Here is a 23,370-nt window from a genome sequence, read left to right as displayed (position 1 = left end):
TTCTGATCTTTTTCAATTCCCTCTTAAAATTAGCAACCCATTAATTTTGTGTTTACACCCTAAGTTTCCTTTGTAGACTTTTTTTTTTTTTTCCAGTTATAAGATAAAATAACTTTTATGTAATTTGTTCTGCTTTAACGCTCTCAGTCTTATAGATGGAAAATTTCATGTAGAAGGGTGGCTTTCTTATTCATTACACATGAAAATTTCTGCCAACTTTTAATGTATCCAATTTTGGGTTAAATGTATATTGAAAGAAAAGAAATCAAGGTACACATTGTGAGAGTTGTTTTTTAATTATAATAAAGAAAATACAATTTATTCATGACATTCTGAGCAACTTTGAAATTTCATGGCTAAACCTGTAATGCTCGGAGGGTTAATACTTTGCCATGAAGAATAAATCCATAAACATTTTTGTGCCAAAAAAGAGTGCTGTCAAATAATTATTCCTAAAAGACTAGGAATTACCCCAATCCTGGAACAATTTTTGGTCACTGAAATTTATAATTATTCAGGTTATGTATGTGTCTGTAATGAAGTAAAAATTCATGTATGTTTATAGATGCTTACTGATGCCAAAATGAAAAATACCTTTGAAGATTTTATAATGATAGGATATTGTCAATTTTGATCAAGAATTACCTCAAGCAGTTCTTTGCTTCTATACAGAAAATTTAATTACTTGATCTAAAAATAAAAATTAAGAACTTACATAGGACATTTTACTTATTAGAGCTTATTTATATACTTCTTTTCTCTGAAGGGTGATCGAGTTTTCACAAGAGTGTACAACTGTCGATATTGCTATCAGACTCCAGGTTATGAACATATTTGCCAACGAAATACTTCTTGCCATGTTGTGAGTGCTCCTCGCCAGAGGTTTATTGCAAAGTGTTCTGTGAAACCTCATGTGCTATGCTTAGGTGAGTATATTCATGAAATATTTTTATTCGGTCAGTTAATTTGCTTTATGTAAACAGTCTTGTTATGGAGCAAAAGTAACTCTCTGATGAGCATTGTAATTGATTGTAATTATTTTTGATACAGTAATTTAGTTCTGTAAGATGTTATAACCACTTCTCTAACAATTTATGATTTAAAGAAAAAATATGCGATTTGCCTTTCATTTGAAAAACCCATCTGGAAATAATTAATGTAAACAACTGAAAATTCTTTGTATATTTGGAAAATGTACATGATTTGTATATAGAATCACCGGGTGTTTGAAGAATGTTGTGACACGAGATCTTTATCCTTGTAACGAACTGAAAGACCTCAAAATGTAATGGGATCAATGCTGCCTATCAGAATTCATGAGTGTGTTCAAAATGCTAATGCAAGGTGTTAATTAGTGTGTTTAAGATGCTAATGTGAGATCAGAGACTTTGTTACATCTCATTTTCTGAATTTGAAAGAATTAGTACTATTTTAAGAAGTACTATTAAAGAATTAGTACTATTAAAAAAATGAGTTTTCAGCATGATATATTGTATGTTATAAGTACATCAACGGTACTATTACGTTTTAAGGAATGTAAAAAAGCGCCAAACTATTGTTGATACCAGTGCTACCAAAAATAACTGCGGCAACCCTAACGCAAGAAAGGAAGCATAATAGTAAATAACTATCTAAGACTATTGTTTTAATTTAGCTGAAAGGTTAATTTCATATAATACTTTTTGATTATTATAATTTATACAAAAAAGGAATGAAGTAAATGGAATAAGTGAATGGAAGCATACAAGTAAATAACTATTTCAAATCATTATTATAATTTATATAAAAAAAGGCTAAACATAACTGAATGGATTCCTGCATCGCTATTTCGCTACCGAGTTATCACTAAAGCATAATTTCATCTCGTTGGTTGTTCAAACATAATTTTCTATAATGAATGATGCCTTTTCTTTGAAAAAATTCTATTGCAGACTTTTCGTTATAGGCAATTCCCAAATTGTGAAATCCATAGGATATCAAAAATGCATTTAAAAATTAAACTAGTATTTCAACAGCATCTTAAGAAATATAGAACTATCTAAACTTACACAATTTGAAATCAGCGCCGTACGCTAGATTTTGATGCACTGTTAAGTGGACGCATTTGCTAGATTTGGCACTTTTGCGCATACATTTTCCCTGCAATTTTTTTACGGCTCTCAAAACGAAATGATGTACCACATCAACTTATAAAGGATGCTTGCAATTGAGGTAAACAGGAGTTAATGGAGTGCAACAGACATGTTTAGAAGAATGTTTTCAAGTCAAGGTTATTATAGTCAATAGTTAGTTGTATGAGATAGAATTGCATCAATCTGTCAAATTTCAAATGTGTTGAAGCTATTCATGTGGGATCTCTTCTCATTACAATAATATCAAGTACATGGAGTATACTTAAGTTGTTGTATGTTATGACAATTTTCTTGAATTCTAGCATATTATTAAAAACATCAGCAAGGCTGCAGAGAACTGCTTGGGGAGGCAAGTGATAGCAGAGATAATAAAGCATGAATTCTGCTTCAACATGCACAATGAAGCTCTAGTATTTTGGTATATGATTTTTGATAGGGTCTGATTAAGACAATATGAAATCTAAGGTATAGCATCCCTAATCAGGATTATAATTATAGGAGGATTTGCGATTCTCTGAAGGGGGGGGGAATCCTCAACCTTTTTACACTTAGGGTACATTCTAGAACACTGGTTTTCAACTGGTGGTATGTGTACCATTGGTGGTACACAAAAGAAAAATAGCTGGTATGCAAAGAAATAAAAGTATTTTTAACTATAAAATTCAAAAATTAAAACTCCCAAAATCCTGACTGAGTTTTTCTCTAAGACTCATAAATTTATGCGATCTGAGCTTTATTCAAGAGTGGTGGTGGTGGTAGTGGTACTGAAGGTTTTCAATTTTTATGTAGATGGTACGCGTTAGTCAAAAGGGGGAGAACTGCTGTTCTAGAGTATTGGTGGTGGGTGCATTTATTCTTTCAAGGTAAATTTATAAATTGACATAATTAATAGTATACATAATGTATCAAAAATGCTACTGTTCTGTTATTGAGACCATATTCAGAAATGTATGAATGTGTATTTGTATTGTATGTGCATGTATGTGTATATGTATAGACACACATACATTCGTACTTACATATATACATTGCATACATAAACACATATATGCATACATACATACATTTCTGAACCTGGTTCTTAAGTAGAACCACAAAAAATATTCCAAAATTATAATTTTAAGATATGAAAATTATTGATCATATTCTCATCTAAAATAAATAATTACTAAAGAGTACAGACAAAAGCTTGTGATATTTGGCATTGTATTTCATAGGTCATTGCTTCATAATCAGAAGAAGAATATGATGATATTACTGCTCATAAGCAATCATCGAAATGTTCTCCAAGCTGAGATCTGATCTGTACTTTGATTTTGTGATACTCATTACTGAAAACAGTGATATTTGACATTTTAAAATTTTTGACAAATAGCTGGCTAAAATGATAAGTAGGCCACAACTTCATCTTCAAACTCGCGCAATCCCCATCAAATCAAGATGTCTGCTAAACCCATTAAAATTATAAACAAATATTTTTTAAAACAAATATGTGTATTAAATCCGTCTAATTAATTACTAACTATAAAAATGTTTATGTAAAATTTTATTGAAAACTTAAGTAATTTTTTTTTATTGGGGGCTGTGTAGCAGTGGGCACGTGTAAAACTATTGGCGTGTGCAATGTTGGCACGGGCATAGGGTTGGGGACCTCTGCTGTAAAGTCTTGGAAATTAGAGCTGTGTATATATAGGCAGTATTTGGTCTCTGCCTACCTAATAGGAACTGGTGTACCATTGGATTACATCTTTATCTCCTGTTGATCCTTCAGCAACTGATTAAATTATTTGACGTGTGGTTGTACATTTGTCAAATTTATATTTACTTTTTAATCAATTTTTCTTCCCATCTTGCCTCATTTATTGAAAGTCGCATTGTCCACCAGTTACTGTTTTTTTGTCATGATGCAATCAATTTTCAAATTCATAATAACATTTTGAATTTTGCATTTATTTGTATTAAAGCAGCCTTGGTAAATGAGGCAGATTCAGTGGAGATGAGGAATTTTATAGCTTAAAAATGAGCACTTAAAAACTCAGTAATTTTGTTTTAATAACAATTAAAAGTTTAGTGTTTAGATGTGTCAAGAAACATATTATGTTTCAGTCAAATTTTATATGTGGGGAAAAAAAGGGAGAATATTCATAAATGTTTTATTTTGTATGAGAATCACTCTGAAATTCTTGAGATATACATAGGTTTTTAAAGTAATTTTAGAAGTAGTTCCTCCAGCATCAGTCCACTTCTATAGGTGAATTTTCCAAAGATTAAGTGCCTCAAGTGATTCATTTCATGGAATTTATGGAAAAAATGCATTTATAGTGTAACGAAATGTTCTAAATCAAAGTCGAATCACTCATAATCCAAAAATTAGATGCATGGCCTGGAGGGTTTTCCATAAATTTTAATTAAACTTAATATCTACGTATATACAATGTAGGCTAAAATGCCTGAATCAAATATTTAAGGCTCAAAAGGCAAGAACTGAATAGTTCCAGCTAAAATCTAAATCGAATTCTATTGTGTAGTGCATCGAAATTCTACCTTCAAAAGGAAGAATATTTTTTCAAGTCACGTCTTCAGAAGGGGAAAAGTTAAATAAGCCAGTAAATGGACTCTCTTGGCCATCTCTTGGCGATATCAAAGAATATTCCTTAACACACTCCCGATCTGAACTCTGACAAGAGTTCATCTAACTCAGTTATACATACAATCAAGTACACAAATCACTATTCTATAAAAATATTAAAAAAATACTAATTAGTTAAACACTTCAATTCCAATACAGGTTATACACTTCATGTATCAAATAATAAATGTTATAACTAATAAATGAACTAAATTTTAAAATACAGTCAAAAGTCGTTAATTCGGACACCCATAATCCGGAATCATCTATAATCCGGACCTCAAAGCTACAAACTTTCTGCGCATGCGTCGCGTTCACGCATGCGCACAGGCGTTTACGAGAGCGCGTAAGACCCTTACGGCTGCGAATATGTTTGTGCGCATGCGCGTTTAATGTGTAACGGAGTTATACGCTAAGCTAAAGTTATCTAATTCAGTTAATGTTGCAGATTGCGTTGTTCCTTAATCTTCGAAATGGATCCGGCTTATTATTTTTTGCAGACTGTTAGAGCAATTTTATAAAAGTAAGCTTGAACTTTCGATTATGTCAAATAGAATTTCCGATATATATTTACTACAAAGCGAAAGTATGTTTTGAAATCCGAAATCTGTTTATCAATTTCACGCTGCTCTGCGGCAGAGGGGGGGAAGCAGAAACGTCATTATTAGATTATGATAGATTAGAAAGATTATGTCAAATAGAATTTCCGATATATATTTACTAATATGTAATTTGTATCTACAAAGCGAAAGTATGTTTTGAAATCCGAAATCTGTTTATCAATTTCACGCCGCGGATTGGAAGTTGATCTGTCAGCACTATCCTTATCTTCAGGGCAGATGTTTTTATTTTATTTGGTTTATAATTCCGTACTAAGTGTAGTATTTCATTTCGATGTACTCCGTCTTTGATATGATTTAAATCAAGTTCCTCGTCATTATAATTCACTTCCGATAGTGAAGAAAGTGACCCAGAGGTTATTGAAAACGAAAACATTTCGATTGACAAATTAGTCGGTATTCTCGACACAGCAATTATAGGACTTGAACAGCGGAACTTTGTAACTAAACAAGAAATTATGTCTGTTTAATAGAATTAAAGAGAAAGTATTATCACATGAAACGAAGCAACTTACATTGAAAGAAATGTTTAATAAAATAAACAAATAAATATTAAGCTTTTTCTTTTCGTAAATTTTGATACCCTTTAGATCATAATTGTTCTTTATTTCATAAATTACGGTTTCATATTTTTAATTTTGTAATTTCTGCATGCCATCTTACCAGATTTAAACTGATGATCTATAATCCGGAAAAATCGATAATCCGGAATCGCCGAAGTCCCGACGAGTCCGGATTAACGACTTTTGACTGTATTTTCCACTTAACTGAACAAACTTAACTAACGATATTCAATTTAATCATTAATTGGCAAAAAAAGAAAAAATGCATAACTAAATCGTTAAAATTCAAAATATCTAAAGTTCAAGAGGATATAGATGTTGAACAGTACGTTTTAAAGTCCCATTACCAGTTTTTAATTCGAATGATCGGACTTCACGTCCAGGAATAATTTTTATGATTCTACCAAGTTTCCATAACAGTTTGTTTTTATTATCTCCTTCAACTAAAACAACATCTCCTACTTTTAGTTCTGGTTTATTAAAGTTGCGGATTCTTCAAGAAATGGGCAGTTCTAAGATCTAATAAATATTGTTGCTTCCATTTCCAACACAACTGTTTTAACAGCAATTCTTGATAACGCTTTCTTTTTAACAGCGTTTCTCTTGTCGTTTCGTTACCGATGAGTCTAGCAAAAGTCAAAGGATACTTCAAATCAGTTTGTCCAATGTTTAAGAAGTGCATTAAGATAATGCATGTTTAAGAAGTGCATTGGAGTCAACGGTTGCAGCTTGTCATTGTCATTCTAAACGTAACTTAGAGGTCGTGAATTAAGAACTGACTCCACTTCAACAAGTAGTGTAGACATTTCTTCGAAAGTCAACAATGCTTTTCCTACGATTCCTATGCTACGATTCTTCTTAAACATTCTTTAACAGATCTAACAAGTCTCTCATAAAACCCTCCCCACCATGGGGCTCGTTCGATTATAAATTTCCAATGGATTCTTTCTTTGGCAATGAAATTCTTGAATTTGTCATCTTTTAAAACTTTTGAAAAATTCTCAAGTTCTTTCTTTGTCCTCTTAAAGGTCTTGGCGGTGTCAGAGTAGATGATTACGCAGTTTCCTCTTCTGCTCAAAAATCTACGAAATGCAAGTAAAAAGGATTCTGTTGACATATCTGATACAAGTTCTAAGTGTACAGCTCGGGTTACTGCACAAACGAACAAAACAATATAGGATTTTCGAGTGTCTTTAGAATTCTTTACGTAAACTGGTCCGGCAAAATCAATTCCACAGACTGCAAATGGAGGCGATTCTTGGATTCTATCCTTTGGTAAGGGTGCTGTCATCATCTAGTTTAGCTAAATATTTTTGGCAAATTATACAACCTTTTAATGCTTTTTTTACTAACTGTCATCCTTTAGGAATCCAGAAGCGTGATCTGACTTTAGCTAAAGTTGCAGCAATTCTTCCATGCATTATCTTCTCGTGTTCTTTGCATACAATTAGAATCGTTAGTCGAGAATTTTTAGGTAAGATTATTGGATGTTTATTATCTAGTGAGAAGTCAGAAAATTCCAGTCTTCCTCTCAACCTCATGATTTCCTTTTCATCAATGTAAGGAAGAAAATTGTACAAAGGAGAATTTTTTCCAACTGAATTACCTTCTTTGAGGGATTTATATTCTTCGGCAAAAAACTTCTTTTGCTCTGATCTTATCCAGAAATTTTCTGCGTCCTGTAACTATTCAGCTGTGAGAGTTCCTTGAATGTCGCTAGTTTTTCTTAATTTTCTAATGAAACGTGTTGTTCAAGCAGTGACTCTTAACACCTTCTCTAATTTGCTATACAGTCAAAAGTCGTTAATTCGGACACCCATAATCCGGAATGATCTATAATCTGGACCTCAAAGCTAAAATCTTTCTGCGCATGCGCCGTGTTGACGCATGCGCATAGGCGTTTATGCATGTGCGCAAGATCTTTACGACTGCGCATATGCGTCTGCGCAAGTGCAGAATACGTTTTTGTGTGCGCATTTAATGTATAACGGAAGGTATAAGCTAAAATTATCTAATTATCTATTTCAGTTAATGTTGATGATTGTGTTGTTCCTTAATCTTTGAATTGGATCCGGCTTATTATTTTTTGCAGACTGTAAGAGCAATTTTATAAAAGTAAGCTTGAACGTTCGATTATGTCAAATAGAATTTCTGATGCTGGAGCTCCCAAAGGATCTACAAAACGAAAGTATGTTTTGATGTCCATCAAACAAAAAGTGGAATTGCTACAAAAAATGGATAAAGGCATATTCTTTGTTTATCTAACCATTCCGAAATCTGTTTATCAATTTCATGCTGCTCTGCGCGGGGGGGGACGTCGCAACGCGCAATGAACTGGAAGTTGATCTGTCAGCACTATCGTTATCTTCAGGGCAGATGTTTTTATTTTATTCGGCTTATAATTCCTTACTAAATGTAGTATTTCCTCGTCTTTGATATGATTTAAATCAAATTCCCCGTCATTATAAATATCACGAATACACATCAAATAGTTTTCTGGTTGCAATTTTCTAATTTCGACTATGCGTAATGTATGCTTTACGCATGCGCGCATTGAAAGAAATGTGTAATAAACTAAACAAATAAATATTTAGCTTCTTTTTTTTTTGTAAATTTTGATACCCTTTAGTTCATAATTGCTCATTATTTTATAAATTACGGTTTCATATTTTTAATTTTATAATTTCTGCATGCCATCTTAGCAGATTTAAACTGATGATCTATAATCCGGAATCGAAGTCCTGACGAGTCCGGATTAAAGACTTTTGACTGTATTTTGATATGTCGAAAAGATTATCTGCACTTTTTTCGATTGTACATTCAAGTTGATGTAAATCACCGGATCCCTTTCGGTATTCCAGCTTGTTTTCATCTATTGTTTCTTTAATATCTAATCTTGGCCAAAGTTCGTTAGGGAGTTGAAGCCATTGGGGACCTTGCATCCAAATGGTCTCATTTATTAACTTGGAAATCTTCGTTCCTCGAGATACGAGATCTGCAGGGTTGTCGACACCTGGGCAATAATGCCAATCTTGAGGTGAACTCAATTTTTGTATTTCTTTGACACGATTCCTGACTAAGGGTTTAAAGGCTTCAGGTTGTTTCTGGATCCAAAAATAAGTAATTGTTGAGTCTGTCCAAAAATAGCACGGAATTCTCAATTTCAGTGCTTTCAGAATATTGCTGACTAACTTAACTGATAATAATGCCCCCATTAATTCTAACCTCGGTAATGTAAGGGATTTTAGTGGGGCTACCCTATTTTTAGAAGAGACAAAGGCCGTTTTGATTTCTTTATTTTCTGTCGTGAAACGTAAATATGCGACTGTACCATAGGCTTTGACACTTGCATCTGAAAAGCAATTTAGTTCGAGATTTTCGACATTAATGTTCGAGTGCAAGAAAAGGTAACGAGAGATGGAGAATTCAGCCATTTGAGGTAGCTCTTCAAACCACTTTCTCCATTCAGAGGACAAATCTTCAGGTAATGGTTCATCCCAATCTATTTGTGACAACCAAATCTTCTGTATTAAGCACTTTATTCTAACAGTGAAAGGTCCTAAAATTCCAATCGGATCGAATATCCGACCCAACACTTGTAGAAGAAATCGTTTTATTTCTATTGGTTTAGATGTAAAAGACAATAAGTTCCGAACATCAAAATACAGTAAGTCCTTTGAATTATCCCATGCCATACCTAAGACCTTAAATGGGAAATTTTCTCTATTAAAATCTTCAGGATTTTCATCTGGAATGATACCCTGTTTTACCCACAATTCATGTAATTGTATTGAGTTACTATGCCATTTGTGAAGCTGCATGTTTGTTTCCTTAAATATTTGGACCGATTCTAGACTCGTAGTTAATGCTTCATTGATCGTTGGTTGGCTTCCAATCACATCATCTACATATACGTTCTCATTCAAAAAGTTAACCGTTGTAGGATAAAGTTTATTATATTTTTTCAGATGATGTTTAATGGTAATGGCTAATAGAAATGGACTACTATTTATTCCGAATAAAACTCTAGTGAACCTATATATGTCAGGAGAAATGTTTCCATCATTAGGGAATTCGGAAAACAGAAACCTGGCTGTGTCTCGATCTTTTTCATGTATGAGAATCTGTAAAAAGGCTTGTTTTATATCTGCGTTGAAGGCTATCAGATTGTACCGAAATCTTAACAATATTTCAAATATTTCAGGGTATAAATTTGGCCCAACATGTAGACAGTCATTTAAAGAAATGGATCCTGGGGCATGCGATGATGCATCATAAACAATACGTAATTTACTTGTAGCTCGATCCTCGCGTATAACTTCCCTATGTGGTAAGTAAAACACGACATCTTCTTCAATTGAAATTTCTGTAACTGGTTCGATAATATTTTGTTTTAACTGATCTCTTAATACGTTCCTGTATTCGGAAAATAGATTAGGATCTTTTTTAAATCGTTTTCTAAGTCGATGAAATCTTTGTTCTGCAATTTCCCTATTATTATTTAGATTTGATGTGCCATGTTTCCAAGGCAATCTAACTTTATAGCGAGAATTTTCATATGTTATATTTGATTCGAAATATTCGACGACTTCATTTTCAGTTGAATCGAGGTTTTCCCTCTTATCAATAAGTCCTGAGTTTTCCAAGTCCCAAAATTTTGTTATTTGTTTGGAAATCAAATCTTCCCCTACAACTACATTGAAAGCTAAAGAGACATCATCATCACCTTTTCATCCATGTAGGCACCAGCCGAAAATAGTTTCCACTGCAACAAGATTTTTGCTTAAGTATTTAACGTGTCCCATTACTATGTTGTAATAATAATCTGCACCAATTAGAATGGCAATGGGTTTTTTACAATCGGGAAAATCTGCGAGCATCAAATTTTTTAACTGTCTGTTTTGCTTAATTTCTTCTGATTTAGGAGGAGGAATATCTGTACCTGATATATGATCAGTTACTAATAATTCAACTTCTATTCTAGAATCGGGAGAACTTCTATGTTCTAAAGTTAATTTAACTACGTCATAATATTTTTGGATGGGAGAAGTATTCCCAAAAGTGTAGACAGTCAATTTTTCTTTTCTTATGACTTCAAGGTTTAACCTGTCCGCTAACTTGCGAGCACAAACACTTTTCATACTTCCACTATCCAAGAGAAGTCTGGCAAACACCTTTTCCTTAGCTGTTTTAACTTTTATCGTGCAAGTCTGTAAAAGAATTGTGTTATTTGCATTATGTGAAACGGCCAAAACAATTTCTTCTTTCTGTTCCTTAGTTTGTGTATCATTTTTCGAAATTTATACTATCCTTTTTATCACTTGGTGTATTTTTAACTATCGAACTGGATTTAAAACATATGGCTTCCGAATGTTTACCTTCGCAAATTTTACAAACTTTAGTTTGGCGTTGCCGGCACTGTGAGATTTTGTGTTTAGGGGCCAGGCAAAGAAAACAATGCGCTTGGTTCTTCAAAATATCTCTCTTCTCATTAACTGTAAAGCATAAGCAGGACTCTGAGTCATGGTTTTGAAAACAAAAAATGCAGTTTCCATTTGATGACGCGGCTGCCATAAATTCATGTGTGGTGACAGTTTGTTTATGTTTTGGCATCGGTGGATATCTGTTAATACCTTTCATTTCCGGTTTTGACTTGCGTGGAAAGGATAACGAATTAATCTTTTCTCGCGATTCTATTTCTAATCGGAGAAAGTCTAGAAATTTGTTTAAATCATAGGTTGAAGGATTTTCAGTATTTGTACGATGAAATTCTAAAGTTATATCGTTCGGGACAATTTTCATCAAAATTGGAATAAACATGTTGGAATATGTTTCTTGTTTCACACCAAATGCTAAAAGACTTCTGACTTGAACGTTAATTGTATCATAAAGTTTTCGCAATTTTGCCACTTCACTTGAACTTTGAACGGGATTTAAATTTAAGAGATTAGAAATGTGTGTATTGATAATATAAGGTGTGTGTATTGATAATAAAGGTCACTTTGACCGAATCTATTTTTAAGAATGTCTATAGCAGAGCCATAATTAGCCTCTGAGATTGAGAGACCTTCTATGGCTGAGGCTGAGTTTCCACATAAATAAGTTCTCAAATAATTAAATTTTTCGATCTTCGAAAGTGTAACATTGTCATGAATAGTGACCTTGAATGAATTCCAAAAATTCATGCAATCGTTATAGTCTCCGGAAAATTTGTGAATTAACAGTTTGGGCAATTTCACATTGCATTCAATCTGTCTTTTGGTTTCAACTTCTGTAGATGAATTATTTAAATTCGTGTTGATATTTTGAGTATTGTATTTCCTTAAATAACGATTGATTTTAGACTTCGCTATTATTATTTTATCGTTATATTCCATAGAAATGTTAATATCTGAATCTAATTTTAATTCATCTTCAATCAAATTTTGTATTTTTTCATTTAAATCATGTAGTTCCATTTCTTTACTATTTAACAATTCCAAACAATTTTCTAACTCTTCTTGTCTTCGTTATCCTTTCCACGCAAGTCAAAACCGGAAATGAAAGGTATTAACAAATATCCACCGATGCCAAAACATAAACAAACTGTCACCACACATGAATTTATGGCAGCCGCGTCATCAAATGGAAACTGCATTTTTTGTTTTCAAAACCATGACTCAGAGTCCTGCTTATGCTTTACAGTTAATGAGAAGAGAGATATTTTTAAATACTCATCTACATTTTTAATAATTTGAGTTACAGAAGCACGTATATGTGCTCGTTTCTTAATTAGTGTCTTCTGTTCCATTTTAATAAATTATCAAAGGAGACTTACCGTGAGAAGTCTTTGCTTACAAAGCTAATCTAAAAGGCAAAAAACACAAATTTTCAAATTAATCAGATTCTTTTCTGTGGCTGATGCACCATTTTGTAACGAAATGTTCTAAATCAAAGTCAAATCACTCATAATCCAAAAATGAGATGCATGGCCTGGAGGGTTTTCCATAAATTTTAATTAAACTTAATATTTACATATATACAATGTAGGCTAAAATGCCTGAATTGAATATTTAAGGCTCAAAAGGCAAAAACTGAATAGTTCCAGCTAAAATCTAAATCAAATTCTATTGCGTAGTGCATCGAAATTCTACCTTAAAAAAAAAAAGAATATTTTTTCAAGACACGTGTTCAGAAGGGGAAAGGTTAAGTAAGCCAATAGACGCCATCTCTTGGCGATATCAAAGAATATTCCTTAACAATAGACTCATCAATCTGATGTTCAGAATGAAAATGATGTCCACTTAAGTTCTTTTTTTAGATTAAAAATGGCCAAATGTCATACTTAGCTAGATAAGGTGAGTAGAGTGAATGTTCTATCACTTTTTGATATGTTTTTGTTCAAGAAACTCAACTGTCAGTCTTGCTAAATGAGAAGATGCATTGTCATGGTAGAGCATGAGTCCTATAACATTCATTTCCTGAAGAATTTCTGGAAGACACTTATTGGTGTGTCAGTTAGCAGTTACACTTAGTGGGATACCTGTCTTCTGTTTTTCTAGCTTGATGGCTTTGACCAGTCCTGTACTTCTGAAGAAAATGGTACACACTACTTTTTTCATGGCACGTTGTTTTTTTACCATTGTGGGCATAAGGTCATATTCAAGGATCCATACTTTACTTTCTTGATGTGTTGAAATGTCAAAAAATGGTATGTATGTTTCATTACCAATTAAAATTTTAGAATCATAACTGGTGGTAATGGGGTGGCCACAACTTTGAAGTAATTTAAATGTATCTTTACTGATTCTGATACGCTGCTCTTTTTGGTGCTCAGTTTAAGTATGGGGAACCCAATGGCAAACTAGTTTTTTCATATGCAATTCTTCATGAATAATTTCATATATGGGGGCAGATCCAATGTTAATTCCTTCTATATCATTTGATAGGTGCAACGATTATCATTGATTAACATTTCCTGCATGACAGACACATTATCCGAGAATTATTACTGACGACAGCTTTCCCGTGTGTTCTGCATCCTGAAGAGAGTTGAGACATATGTGAAAGTCTGTAAACCTTCTGAATATAGTAACATGAGATGCACAAATGATAATTGAGACATTGAACACATTGTTCTTGATTTAACCCCACTTCAAAATCATAGAAAATCTTATCACCAATGGTGTTCTTGTGTCAACTCCATTTTCTTTCTGCTAAAATTTATTCTACGCTAACCTACTCACAACTGGCGAATAAAGAATTCCGTGCTATGCTAAAATAGTTCATATTTTCAAATATAACCATAATTTTTTTTCCACTAATCATCTGCACATGTCTAAAAAATTTCAGAGTGACCTTTGTATCAAATGTATCAGAGTATGTTAAATTACTGTATTATTAATTAACCATATCCATATCGCAATTTATAGATTTTTATTATGATCTTCATGTGAATATATTGATTAATTTAATTAATATTCTGTTAGTGATTAAAAATATTTTAAATCAGAGGCAACTTTTAAATTCAAAAATAAACTTAAAATTAGCTTACTAAAAAAAAGTTAAACATTTTTATTAGTGTAGTCATTCTGGGAAGTGCTACAGGAATATATACTGCTGTATTTCTGAACTTTTTTTAATAATTTTTTTAAAAAGTTTTTTTGTACATTTTGGTGTCATATTTATTATATATATTATTTTTATAATGAAGACTCCTTTTTCTCACTATCTAGGCAGTGAAACTTAATAAAAAAGACATAAAAAAACTTTATACTTTTGTTGGTACTGATGATTATTAATCACATTGTGTAAAAACATTTTACTGTTTAATAACTGACGTTTGAAAATTAAATACAGTAAAACCGTAGTTCAAGAATTTGTTTCTGAAGGCTATTCTCCATTCAAAATATTTGTAAACTAAAATTATTTCCCCTATAAATAAAAAGGATTAATCCATTCCTGGACATGATTGCTTATAGCTTACTTAAAATTTACAACCTATGCATAAACTTTACTTTGTGGACAAGTTCATTACACAAAACCAAATGGAAATGCACAAATCTAAGACATAAAAGCTGAACACAATATTAAACAGATAAAATAATTGAAAACTAATTTAATTTTACTGAATCTGTACAAAAGAGAAAGGGCAGCATAAATAGAAAAATGGTAAGAAAGAGAATTAGGAGAGATTTTATTGTTTGGATTAGGAATACTCTTCAATTAAAAACATAAGGTTAACTGCCTTTCTGGGGCATCGTTTTTTTTTTTTTTTTTTTTTTTAATTTCATTTTGTTTCGTATTGTAATTCATTTCACCATACTTCCTTTTGACAACATTATGAAGTTGACTGAATTCCTCTTCTTTCATGCTCTTTTTTATTTTCTCTGTTTTTGGTTTTTCTTGTGATAGTTTATTTTAATTTACTTTTAGCATCTACATATTTCTAATACTCCATTTGGCCCACCAGCGGCCGAGCGGTAAAGTCGCTGAACACTGGTAGTTCGGTCCGAGGTTCGAATCCCGCGAACGGGCTGGCTGCATGGGTGTTTTCGTGGTTTTCCCCATGTGTAACGTGTATACGAGCCAGTTTCCCTTAGAAAGTCCTCCACGAAAGGCATCCCTCCCCTTAGGCAGATAGCCCTCGAGGCTTTGCCGTAATTGAATAACCTAACCTAACCTAATACTCCATTTATAGGATATTTTTAAATTTATTTATTTGAATTTAATTTTTTTTTGTTATTTATGAAAAATTGTTTCTAAATTTCTTTATTTCTCTCTATATATTGTATATGTATGTTGGACAGCAAAGCATAAGCTTGTGAAGATTATCAGCTTAAGGGGAGAAATAACTCTCCTTAAGCAGATAAGGCCTTTCGAAAGAGGACTTTTAAGAGAAACATGCTCATATTTATGTTACACATGAGGAAAACCGCAAAAAATCATATAAACACGCACACGTAGTAGAACTTCCATAATCCATGACTGCTTAATCCTAGAATGTCTGTAATGCATTCTGTTTTTGGATGTAAACAAACTGAATTTTGATTTTTAGAAAATTGGACATGTAAATATAACAAAAGTTTTTTTTTTCTTATATAAACATTAAAATTAATTTTTAAACAGAAATACACTATATTTATAGCATATTTTAATTGAAGAAGTTAGTGTATTTTATTATTGAAATTACAGAATTACTCATTTATTCAGAAGAAGTTCTCAAGTTTGTAGATTATCCAGGTGTGGTGGTGCCCACACATGCACATTTATCTGTGTGTACAAGAGTATGAAAAACAACAGATGGTCTAATGATGGCTAAATATTTATATTACAAGTTTAATTCAGCCAATGAATCAAAGTGTAATATCAGCAGTGAAATGATTTTACTGTTCTTGTCTTTTCATAACTCTTACTGAGGAAGATGATGATTTAATAAAGTTCCGGAAAAAGTTTGTTATATTGGATGCCATGTACAAAGCAGTCAGAACTTGGTTGAAAATAAAACACTGGTTTGATCAGGGAGAAAGTTTTTTCCTAATAATATAGAAATTGAGAATTTATCTAATTTTGAAGAAGTCGAGGCAATAATTGTTATTGTATGCTAAAAAATTGAAGATGTAAAATTCTTCAGAAATATTGATAGTGAAAACATCGAAGAATGGTTCAATGGCGATTCGAATGAGCTGAGCTTTCAAAGCATGTATATGTGTATCTGCACACACACACGCACACAAATACACACACAAAGAGCACTAGCAAATTTCTGAATTATGAAAAAATGGATCATTATGGGAGATTGCATGTTAAGACATGTGTCACCCTGCACCCAATGCCCATTGCTTTTTGGCTGTGCTAGTGAAGAAAGGTAGCTATGTCACTGTGTTCAAACACTGAATACTAAATAATTTTCCTCTACAGTTTTGCATGAGCATCAAGAGTTGATTAAAGTTTAGAGGAAATAAGTCCTGTGCTTGAAGAAAATTTTCCTTAATGTATGATAATATTTAGGTTGCAATGAGAATTTGAAAGAGGAAATTTTAGCTTAAAGGATACTGCAAAATCAAGTCAACCATTTTTATCTATGATTGAGAAAAGCATTGATGCAGTATAAAGATCTTGAGACAGATGGTGATATGACCTACCACCAAATAGAAGTGCCCTTCGATATTAATTATCAGGAATTTGTGCTAGTTTATGAGACAGTCTGTAATTTAGAAAAATTTGTACCTTTTGCTGTGTTACTTGACAGGCAATCAGATGGCATGTTGTGTTTCATGGTGCTGTAAAATGCTAAAAAGTTTTAAAATGAAAAAAATCTTCACATATAAAAATGTATAAAAATGTAATTATGTGAATATAAAAATTGACATAGGATATGTGAATGATATTGTGACAGGTGACAAAACTTGGATGTACTGTTATGATATCCTGACCAAACCTTAGAATAGTGTTTGAACATGAGGAGACATCCCATGATTCTTCAGAATTCTAGACTAGTGAAGAAGAGAATAAACAGTAGCTGCATTCTTTAGTGTGAAAGGAATTTTTGTGCAAGCTGTGTTGAGAAATTAGAATACAGTCATATGCAAGTGGTATGCTGAGAATAAACTTTCCTAAAGTTGTCAAAACTTTCAAAAAGCTTCATCCAAACTTAAGTTTGGACACATGGTTTCTTTATCATGAAAATACTCAAGTGCACTGCTTTGAAGTATGTTCCATGTATTAGGTCAACACTAGAATAAAATTGTTAAGAGTACCCTTTCCTATTCTGCGACTTTGTGCCATTGCTCTAGGTCGAAAACGGTTTCATTTATTTATTAGATTTACTTCCTAGTGTGCCATCTTGGTGCATTTAAAGATGATTTGGCGATATTCACATTTTGTTTTAGTTTCAAGTAAAATGCTTTAAAAAATTTACAAAAATAATGTTGTATTGCAGAACTTTCCTAGTGCCCAGTATCTATATATAGGATGTTCTCTTAATGTAGTAACAAAATTGAAGGGGTATTGTTTCATTAACATCATGTTTATTGTGTTGTTTACACAGGTGGAAACAACTCAAAACATTTTGCCCACTGGAAAGATTGGCATGGAAGAGACTTGTCTTATTTAGTTTTGCATGCTTGAATTATGGAAAAGATATGACTAAATCACACTTGTGATGCTTTTGAATGTGTAGAATGACATATATAAAATATTGCCCTGAGATAGTCAAATTCCAAATGGCATGTACATAGAGGTGTACTAAAGCTTGAGTTCTTTCAACTGTGTAAATCACAGTATAGTAAACCCATTAATTTCGAATATATATACCATTATTTTTTATCACATGAATAATAATGTATTAATACAGATTTAGGTGGTAGCACAAAAGGTGGTGGCATGATGCATGTATTTGTTTTTAAATAAAATTTCTAAATATTTGAAAATCTCTTTATTTTATGCATAGCTAAATTAATGCATTGCATTGGTATTCTTACAGATAATTATTTTATTATGAAAATATTTGATAACTTTGCATCATTCTCAAGTAATTACCAATTTTTACTTTAAATTTTTGTAATATATTTTAAAATTCATGATAGTTTAAATAATATAGTTTAAATATAATTTGTCAACAGGCAAGCGAACATTTGCTAAGCATGTGCCTTGCAATTGGACAAAAGGATATAACTGGGGGACAGCTTTACTTTTGAGGTAAGAAAGATAGATTTCTAACTAAATAAAATGTATTAAAAAGGCATGAATATAATAAAGTGTATTTTAATGCTATTATACTTTATTTTCTATATGTGAATTTTAATTGCAAACCTTTGATGCATTTGCAGTATTGTTTTTGGTGGATTTGGTGTGGATCGTTTCTATCTAGGTATGTGGCAAGAAGGCATTGGTAAATTATTCAGTTTTGGTGGACTTGGAGTATGGACATTAGTCGATGTTATTCTAATAGCTACTGGATATCTTGGACCAGCAGATCATTCACTTTATATAAGAACATAAATGCTTCATGTAAATAAACTCTTGTTAAGATTTGTATATTATTAAAAATTAAAGTTTGTAATATTCATACGGAGTTCTTTATTTTCAAATAGTTTGTTAGTAATTTTTCTTTGTAATAATTTAAAATCTTAAAATAATTTAGGAATTTAAGCATAACATTCTTCTAGTGTGTTATCCAAATAAATACTGTAAGTAAATGTACTCGTAATTCAAATAAACTAGGTATTTGAATTACGAGGTATTTGAAGTTATAATGTTCATAAGTTTTGCATATAAACTGAAAATTAGGAATCCAGTTCTTAAGTCTGTCGTAGTTATATTTTAGCATGTCAAGATCATACTTACCTATATATCATACATTTAAAAATTATATGAGTTAATTTCTTAATGTGCAGTGCAATACATTTATTTGTAACTGATATGAGTTAATTTCTTAATGTGCTGTATAACAATAAATATATTTTTATTATAATAATACTTTTCTTTCTTAAAACAATAAAAAAAAACACCCTTTTCCGCATTTTAGTAAAAATGTGATCAGATGAAGATAATTGTTAAGGTTTTGCAGAGATTTTGAAAAAAAACAATGAAAAAATTAAACGTGCAGAAGAATTTAAAAATTTTATTATAGTAAGAAATTATAGTAAGAAGCACAGAATTGCATCTGTCATCGGCATGGGCCTTGGACACATTATAGCTGATAGTGTGGCTCTGCCCAGTTCCATCCCAATTTTGAAGGCAAATCTCTGGGGTGATTTGTTGAAGGTTTTATTTCCTTATCACCAAACTCTTTTAGATGGTGTTGAGCTCACCATGTATTTTAAGTACCTCTATACCACAAAGACACTGTGCATTTACAAACATTCAGGTCTTCTCTGGGACTCAAACTCTTCTCTGACCTAGTGATATGGTGGTTAACAGTGCTAACTGATGAAGGTGGAATAGAAGAATCTAGATGAAATATTGATATAGATGAAGAACAAAAATATTGCTTTGCATATTAATGACATACTCATGTTATGTCATCTTTGATAGCAATAAGGCTTTATACACTACTGTCTGTCTATGGTAAGAACAGCTATCCCCAGTTTGTCTGTGGCTGTCTGTTGCCGTAGAAACGAGCCCTGAGCCATTTTTCGTAGGGGTGTCTTGAAGATTTACTTCTCAGTGTGCCATCTTGGTGCATTTAAAGATGATTTGGCAATATTCACATTTTGTTTTAGTTTCAAGTAAAATGCTCGTTGATCCTTTGCGTCGACCCCCAACATTCAATTTCAGAAAATGAAAATTCGATGGCATAGATAGTTTTTGCAGTCAAGAAACGGTCTTTGATTTTGCCGTGTGAGGTACAAGTTGTTGCCATCCTTCTATATGTACAATGAGTAAAAATATATCATAATAACTTGTAGAGAAATACATTTAAAAATCCGTGCTTATTTTTGAAGAAAAAAAATTAATTTTTACATTTAAAAAAATCATGCTATTATTTTGCTTCTTTTTTGTTTATTTGTTTGCTTGCAAAATCCTAGATGACATCTTAGAAATCTACTTGATTGCCCTATTCTCTGTAATATAGTATAGACGCACTTCATAAATGTAAAATAAATTAAATTTTTATAGTTCTTCCCTTTAGCTAATCAATCTACTGTGAACATTCTAAGCAATTTCTTCAGTCTTTAAATGATGTTCTGCTATGTTTTTATTTCAAAATTTTCTATTAATTTATTGCTTGTGCTTTAATTATGACTAAAAATTTCATCGCTAAATGTATATGGAATCATCTGAAAGTAAAAGCATTTATTTACATATCCAGGCTATCAATAAATACTTTCTGCGAACATTTATTCTTTTCCCATACCTTCAAACTAAACCAAAAGCTGGTCAATTTAATGGTGAAAGGAAGCGAAGGAAAGGGGTAAAACGCCCATGCAGCCAGCCCGTTCACGAGATTCAAACCTCGGACCGAACTACAAGTGTTCACTGACTTTACCGATCGGTCGCTGCTGGGCCCCTTAATTACCAGCGCCCATTTATGCATTATGCTGCTTTTTATAGACACTGTAATAGGTAGTAGCATAATAAAATGTTAAAATCAGAACAAAATTAAGGTCTCTTAAATTATTCAGTTACCTATCTTATATTTAAAATTATGCGAAATTTATATAATTATACAAAATTTGGCTTTTATAACTGCAGTGAGCATTGTTGCATCAATATAATTTTGTATTAATATTTTCATAATAAAACGAAACTTATTTAATTTCCATTAAAGATTAAAAATTATTTTTTAAGCAAATTATGCCATGGCTTGTGGGTCCCCAAGAACACAGTAATGGGAAATGAAGCAACCATTCAGTGTTCTTTATTATCCACAAGGGGGGTTTCGCCTCTGCGGAAGGCTCATTGTTGCCCACTTTTGGTAATCTTTCATTTACATAGTGGCAAAGAAAATACTGAACCTAGAAATATCCTCATAACTTGACAGAGCCGTCGGATGAAGAAGAAGGATGTCTTCGTGGAGGACTTTTATAGAGGTATAACATCTGAAAAGTCGTTTGAATCACTGTCGCAAGATTCTGTTTCTTCTGAATCCGAATCAGAATCGCTGCTGCCAGTTTGAATTATTAATTCATCCACTATCTCTTCTAGAAGTTCGTCCTTGTCCCAATAAGAATTTTCAAGTTTTTCTACGTGGTTGTAGTGCGCCTACCATTCTTGAGAAGTGACTTCATCCAAAGCTTTTTGTGTTAAATTTTTCAAATTTTCCAAATGGTAAGCTTAAGTCCCCAGTCACATTCCTTTCCCTGATCAGTCTTTTAACTGATGACCAAACATATTCAATTGCGTTTAGATCACAGCAGTAAGGAGGGAGACGCACAACATGATGCCCATTTTCATTTATGATGTTGTCAATTTTATAGATTACTTTTTTAGGACGATTGCATTCTATTAAGTTAAATAGTTCCGCTTTTCGCATTTTGGGATCGCAGCGTATCGTCTTCTTCATCTGCCAATTAACCATTGTTTGCTTTGTAGCATATTTCGTGGGTGTCGGATTTTCAATTTTTGTGTGATACTGGGCGTTATCCATGCATACCACACTTTGGGGTCGTAAATTTGGAAGAAGCTTTTCCAACACCCATTTTTCAAAATTTCCATAGTTCATTTGCCCATGGTAATCCCCGCTTTGAGCTGATGCTTTATATACAAGTTGGGCACCTGGAATAAATCCTGCGAAAGAGCCAGCATGGACAACAATCAGTCTATTTTTTGAACTGACATTTATCTGTGCGCCCAAAACCCTATCATGCTGTCAACAGTTCAACAGTTCATTGCTGTCAATCCATGTTTCATCGATGTAAAAGATGTGGCGTCCACTTGCTCTGAGTTTCCTCATTTCGCGTAAATAATTGTTCCTCCAAAATACAATGTGAGGTCTTTCAATAAGAAATTTTCTTTTGTCAACGCATTTCTTCCAGCGAAAATTCATTGAATGCAAAACTTTGCACAAAGAGTCATTTTGCCACGGGAAGTCTATTTTTTGCCTCAAGACAGGCAGTAATTTCCGCACAGATGGCACTTTCTTTTCTTTGATGTAAAAGTCTTGTATTGTCAGCCGTATAACGCATTTGTAAAAATCATCAATTTCGCACTTATGATTAGTAGAGCTTTTACGTTTCTTTCCAGGCGTATTTAGAAGTTTATCTTCACCCATTGTTGATACTTCGCGCTTAATTTTTTTAATTGTATACTCCGATACTCCAGTAGCTTGCGATATTCTCTTCAAAACTTGAGGAAGAGGAACTACTAAAGAGTTCGCCGAACCTTCAGAAGCGCAACATGCTGCGACATTGTACACGATTTGACGTGCCTGAGACTTTAAAGGTTGACCTTTCTTAAACTGGAAGGGCATTTTAAAAAATTGGCGATTTACAAAGCACTACGAAAATCAAGCTAAATAGAAGCAGATTTGAACAAATACCAGTACAAAAGATATAACATCGAGAATTAATAGCTATTAGTAATAATATAAGGCTTAAGAAAATAATGCGTGCAGCTGGAATGAAACCGAGAAGACGAATGATAAACTCTTTTTCCTTCAGCCACCAGTCGCCAAAAACAAAATAACAATAAAGCAACCCTTGGTTCGTGTCTATTTGAAATATACTAGCCCTGTTGCTATAGCGACCGCCACCCGCCAGACACCGTGGCGGGAGGTGTTCTTACCATAGACCAGTGGTTTCCAACCATGGAGGTAGGAAGTAAGATGGAGTCGCCCTAAACAAGTTTCTCCTGTACCCTGCTCTGAAGCACCGGCGATCCCTACGTGGTGACCAAAACATTGGGTCATTTACCATTGAGTGCTATGGGATTTGACGCGTTCGGATGTAAATATTTTGTTATTACGTCGTAAATATACATATAAATGTATATATTTTCTTTTT

General features: G+C 32.7%; 1 protein-coding gene across 2 annotated transcripts in view; it reads left to right on the top strand.

The window, feature by feature from the left end:
* Window positions 1-18,992, top strand: part of amx (TM2 domain-containing protein 3 almondex) — a 43,741-nt gene extending 24,749 nt beyond the window's left edge. For both annotated transcript variants that reach the window (XM_035368552.2, XM_035368553.2), the window contains exons 3-5: window positions 767-926; window positions 18,547-18,622; window positions 18,754-18,992. In XM_035368552.2, coding sequence (XP_035224443.2) covers window positions 767-926; window positions 18,547-18,622; window positions 18,754-18,925 — 408 coding nt within the window. In that variant the 3' untranslated portion in view covers window positions 18,926-18,992. The remainder of the gene's footprint in view (window positions 1-766; window positions 927-18,546; window positions 18,623-18,753) is intronic.
* The last annotated feature ends 4,378 nt before the right edge of the window (window positions 18,993-23,370 follow it).

This window comes from Stegodyphus dumicola, chromosome 6 (genome assembly GCF_044657685.1).
Source record: "Stegodyphus dumicola isolate Sdum_Otavi_A_Nest chromosome 6, ASM4465768v1".
Classification (NCBI taxonomy): Eukaryota; Metazoa; Arthropoda; class Arachnida; order Araneae; family Eresidae; genus Stegodyphus; species Stegodyphus dumicola.
The sequence above is the reverse complement of the archived record's forward strand: the minus strand, read 5'-3'. Positions and strand labels throughout refer to the sequence as shown.